This window comes from Chaetura pelagica, unplaced genomic scaffold, assembly GCF_000747805.2.
Source record: "Chaetura pelagica isolate M959 unplaced genomic scaffold, ChaPel_1.0 scaffold248, whole genome shotgun sequence".
Classification (NCBI taxonomy): Eukaryota; Metazoa; Chordata; class Aves; order Apodiformes; family Apodidae; genus Chaetura; species Chaetura pelagica.
Genome location: NW_009954309.1, coordinates 1,257,279 through 1,262,949, shown reverse-complemented (window position 1 = coordinate 1,262,949; position 5,671 = coordinate 1,257,279). Strand labels below are relative to the sequence as shown.

The 5,671-nt window shown below is 41.4% G+C and overlaps 1 protein-coding gene across 1 annotated transcript in view; it reads left to right on the top strand.

The window, feature by feature from the left end:
• PDZD8 (PDZ domain containing 8) overlaps positions 1–5,671 on the top strand; it is a 124,894-nt gene that overhangs the window by 71,494 nt on the left and 47,729 nt on the right. Inside the window, exons 2-3 of the mRNA XM_010003985.1 lie at positions 14–135; positions 236–870. Of these exons, the coding sequence (XP_010002287.1) occupies positions 14–135; positions 236–870 (757 nt within the window). The remainder of the gene's footprint in view (positions 1–13; positions 136–235; positions 871–5,671) is intronic.

Here is a 5,671-nt window from a genome sequence, read left to right as displayed (position 1 = left end):
CGCCGCCCCGGAGCCCGGTGCCAAGCAGCAGCCACCGCAGCCACCACCGCAGCAGCAGCCACAGCAGCAACAGCCGCCACAGCAGCAACAGCCACCGCAACAGCCACCGCCGCAACAGCCGCCACCGCCGCAACAGCCTCCACCGCCGCAGCAACCACCGCAGCAACCACCGCAGCAGCCACCACCTCAACAGCCGGCACAGCCGCAGCAGCAGCAGCAGCAGCAGCCGCAACAGGCACCGCAGCAAACGCCGCAGCAGGCAGAGCAGCAGGCAGAGCCGCAGCCAGAGCCCCCTCCGGGGCCCTACGGAGAGGAGACGTGCCATTTCCTCAATGCCATCTTTCTCTTCCTCTTCAGAGAGCTCAGGGACACGTCCCTGGTCAGGCACTGGGTCACCAAGAAGATCAAGGTGGAGTTTGAGGAGCTCCTGCAGGCCAAGATGACGGGGAAGGTGCTGGAGGGGCTCAGTCTCAGGGACGTGTCTCTCGGCAGCGTCCTGCCCGTCTTCAAGGCTGTCAGGCTCATTCGGCCGGTGGTCTGTAACGAGGAGGGCTGCCCTGAGGAGCTCATCTTCGAGGTGGACATGGAGTACAACGGTGGCTTCCACTTGGCCATTGATGCTGACCTGGTCTTTGGCAAGTCGGCCTACCTCTTTGTCAAGATCTCCAGCGTGACGGGGAGGCTGAGGCTGGTCTTCACACGCCTGCCCTACACCCACTGGTTCTTCTCCTTCATGGAAGACCCTGTGATCGCCTTTGATGTGCAGTCTCAGTTTGAAGGGAGGCCCATGCCTCAGCTCACTTCCATCATTGTCAACCAGTTCAAGAAAGTCATCAAGCGCAAGCACACCTTACCCAATTACAAAATCAGGTAAGGTGTTCTGCCTCCTCGGTGTTAACTTTGCTCTTAATGGGTAAAAAAAGGTGGGTTTTTTCCCCTTGTACCTGCTTCTCTGATAGCAGGAACGTTTCCATGAAGGTGAGCACTGTTTTCCCTTGCGAAGACGCCACTGCAGTGAGGTGATGTGCTCCTAAATAAATGGCAGCATTATTAGGTGTCATAATTTTAAGGATCCTGGCAGGTGTCCAGCGACAGAGCCGTCATACCCCTTTCTGTCATGCGTCTGACCGCTCTTTGGATACTATGTGTTGTTTATGCTGAGTTTATTCTTTGTAGCTTGTATGACGTGTTAAATAAGGATCTTTGTTTTGTTTACCACAGTCTTCTGCAATAAGCCTTTTCAGAGATGAGTTACTGAAAATGCCAGTTTGAATTTTGAAGCGTAATTAGCTTTGCGGTGATGTAATTTTTAGAGCCTTCTCAGCCTGTTGTTCTGCAATTGAAGTTATAAAAGTTCTCATAAAGTGGATGTGTAAAATATCCCAGATTTGAATAGCCCTGACAAGCAACAAGTAGCTCTGATAGGGCAACAGGTAGCTCCTTTGAGTAACCTGGTGGTCTTTTCCAACGTTGAGGTACTGGGTTGCTCTCCAGAAGAGACCAGTTCCTGGGCAGCAGGGAAGCTATCAAAAACAAGTTTGCTTCCATTCTCTTACTGTGTTGGAAGGAGACTGAACTGTCGACTGTAGAAAAGAGCCCAAAGGAGGGGCTGGGACAGTGGGTTGTGGTGCAGTGAACACTTTCAGCACACCTAGAGAGAGCACTTAGAGCAAGTGATTTTGACACCTTTTGGACAGGTTTTTAGGGTGCCTGTTCAATCAGTGGTGATGTGCTCCTCCTCTTCAGCAGAGGAAGAAAGATATCTTCATTTTTCCTCTGGGAGATGCACCTGGGCAGTAGGGCACTCTCATCATTTTCTTAGAGGTAATGAGTGTCTCACATATTTCTCAATTTTAAAGTGTTTATTTTAATGTATAAGGAGTTGGGCATTTCCATGTTTGAGAGGGAAATACAATGTCATAGCTGGTTTTAACACTAGATAGTTGGCTGGTAGCACAGGTGCTTTTGGCCTTTCAATTTTATGCCGTGTTCTGAACATGTCATTCTGACCCTCTGCTTGTGAAGGGGGAAGGCAGGACACTAAGCTTAATGGGCATTAATTAAATTGTCTTAAGGAAGGAAGATTGGGTCATTTGGTGTCTTAACTCTGGAGCTTCAAGTGGGAGCACAGACCCCTTCATGGGAACCTTTAGCTGTCCACAATTGCTCAAGGTTTTGTGGAACACAGGCTGCCAACACCAGCGTGTTTCAGATGAGTTTGTGAAGGTAGATCCCTAAAACTTGGCAGCAGCTTAGTAGTAACAATACACTCCTACTTGGGGCATAGTTGGGAATTAGAACGTTCTGGGTGAGACAGTATGGAGAACTGATGTGAAAATCAAGCCCCTTTTGTTAAGATGTAAAACTCTGGGTTTTAAAAATAGAATTTGTAAGAATATATTGGCTTCAGATTGTAGTATGTTTGCATATTCCTTAGCAAAGAATGTATAGGAAGAAGTCAGGAGAGTCCTACAACTGCTTCATAACTTTAATTATAATAATCTTACTTAAAGCTTAATAATTTCTCATCTATGGGGAATGTGCTTATCCTCTCCCCATGTTTTTTCCTATGGCTTGTATGCCTTTTGTTTAAGTACTGTAGCCAGTATTTGCTTCCATGCTAGTTCAAAACCTTGTTGATATCTCCCTAGTCTTGCTGGAGTAAGTTTGTAAACAAATCTTTGAACAGCAGTAATTACTGCCTTGTAAACAACAGCACTTGGAATGTGAGGAATTCTCTTTTCAGCTGGTTGAAAGGGACACTTTGTTACCCTGTTGTTGTCTGCCAGTTGAAGTCTATGAAGGAGTTTTATCTTGTTTCAAGATGCTAGGTAGCATTAAAAATGAAAATAGGCCGTTGTCTTTTGTATTAGGCACTTTCGTTATTACTTGGTAGTGAATGGTATAAGAAGAGAAATTTTGCCAGTAGTTTATTTTGAACACCCTATAACTGAATCTGTGTGAAGCAGATCCCTCTCTCTTAATTGTAAAACAATGTACTGGAAAAATGCATTGTCTCTTCATGCAGGTTCTGTCAGTTGCTGCAGCCAAACTACTACACAGATACCTGTGTGTTCTTTCCAGTTATTTACAAAACGTTATGTAGCAAAGCAGTGATTAGCAAGATAATCTTTTTTTGTATCATCCCTTGTTAGGAGTGACTTTGTGTGATGTGAGTGACTTTGTGTGATGTGAGTAACTAGTCTGAAAGTGGATGAAGGCATCTTGCATTCCTGATGCACTCTTAAGTGTCTGTGAGGGCAGGCAATGTAGACTACTAGTAAGTGCATTTTAAGGTTTGCCTAGCACTTTATGTACAATTTTCTCCCTAAAAGCAATTGCTTACTAATTGAAAAAGGAGGCGTGCACTTTATGTCTAAGCAAATAAGTACTAATTAGTGTAATCACTCTTCTTTGGCTCTTTAAGAAACGTGTTTGTGTCTGGTAAAACACCCTATTTTGAAGCTGTTCTGCCATGGCTAGTTGCTAGGTCATGTAGTAGAGTTTGGTTACATCTTTGAAAACAAGGCTGCTGGTAGAATTCAGCGAGTGGTAGGTTTTTATTTTTAAAGTCATCGTTGATCAAGGATTTGTCAGTTCAAACGTTAGTAGCAAGAGTTACTACTGTTTTATGGGTAATTTGATCCTAATATATTTGGGTTTGCTTTGTAATAGGAATGCAGACAGCTTTTCTGAAAACATTTGAGATCTGTCAGAGAAGTTTCTTTTTCAGATGTTGGGAAGTTCTAAAACGCCATTTTTTTTTCTTCTCCAATATATATGAGTTCTGGTGCACTCTTGAGAAACTAGGTAAATGTGAGCCAAGATTATTTTTGTAATTAGCCTAACCTCAGTAAAGTAATGAAGAATTGTAGGTATAATTAATTAAACTCTAGATAATCCATAGTTCTTTTTTGACTTATTTAACTGTTTAAATTTTACCTTTTTTTAGTTCTAAGACAAGTTGGCCAGTGGGTGGAGCTTGAGAATGAGCATGGAATGCCATGTCTTCCCTGGTTATTGGTTGTAATATAACTGTTGGTGTTCTGCAGGTTAGCCACTGACTCACCAGCTGTCTCTTGTTGATCCAAGATCTTAAATGTTGGTGCTCTCAGAAGCCATGTTCAGTCACTCTTGCCCAACAGCATAGATTGATGTGGTGCTATATTTTCATGTAGGTTTATTTTACTAGAGCAGTACAGTAGATTCTAATTATCAGCACAAAGTGGGAGTTCATCTAGAGGCCTGAATCCAACCTTTGGATTTTCATTGTATATACTCAAACAGCTATTTAAAAGTATTACTTACAGAGATTTTTCGTGTTGGTTTTAACTTTCTATATCATGTCCTTCTAATAGAGGATAAATTGGTTAACACTAAGCTGAAGTTAGTAGCATTGCCACAGTGTGTTTAGACAGACATAATAAGGGCTATTTCAGGTGTCTGTCTCCTTGCTTGTGCTGTTGCAGTGGTGAAGGGCTCACCTCTCTTAGTTCTCTAATGCACTGTACCTTGCTTATTAAGCTATTATTAAGCTGCTTATTGGCAACCTTGATATTTTCCACCCCTCATGTCAGGTATATAGGTACACTAGTTATGTATTCTCCAGATTATTCTTAACAGTCAGCTGTAGTTTTCTTGTCTTGAACATGTTGTAATCTCATTTTGCATAGGTTTTGGAGAGCTTTGGGTCTTGTGCTCTTTCTAGGCAATAAAAATACACTTTGCCATAATGAAGATACAGTGGCCTTTGTGTAAAAAGAAAAAAAAAAAAAGACAGAGGAGGAAATACTTGCAGTCTAGTCTTCTTCCAGAATTTAATTTACTGGTATTTTTTAATTAATTATGTAAAAAAATCTTGACAACTAATGTATTTTATTTTTGCTTTTCTAAATTTAAGGTCTTGCAAGGTCATCTATTTAGATTCTAAGTATATCAGGTATTGTCTAAGCAGTGAGTCAGTTCTGTATGTTGTAAGAACACTTGTTTTCTCAGTTTGTTACATTTTAAAAAGCTAATGTTATATATTGGTTTCAGCCCATTTGAGAAATTACTTTGCTTTATTTTAATGTGTGCTACCACAGAGTGGAATAACTTTCTTTAGAAGTAATCTCATGAAGGATTACTTCTAACATTTCTATATCAAGTATAAGGTGACCTCCTGAGCTCCCTTCCAAGATGAATTATCCTTGGAAGTGATCACTTGCAATATATTTAGTCACGTTAAGTAGTTTTACACCTTATTTGGAAGCTGGGGCTCTGTTAAATTTCACAGGGAAGAACCATTAGAAATCTTATTTTGATTTGCCATTATAGAATGTAATTTGAGAGTTAGACAGCAGTTTCTTACTTTGGGCAAAACTTAAGTAATGTAAGTAGGTATTGATTTGAAGAGAGTTTTATAATAGAAATTACTTCATCATATGGTAATAGAGGTATTGGAAAAAGTATAACATTTAAGAAGGTATATATATTATTCATATGATGAGGTTATATTCAGAAATACCAGGAGTAATCTTAGACCTTGGGATTGTGACCATGCCTTTTCTTCAGAAATCAGGATCCAGTAAGACACCTACTTTCTCTACAGCTTTTGCAGAGGGAGAGGATCTGGAAGTTATTTTCCTGAGTGGTTTTCTACTGTAGTTTTGATACAAATCCCTCCAAGTAG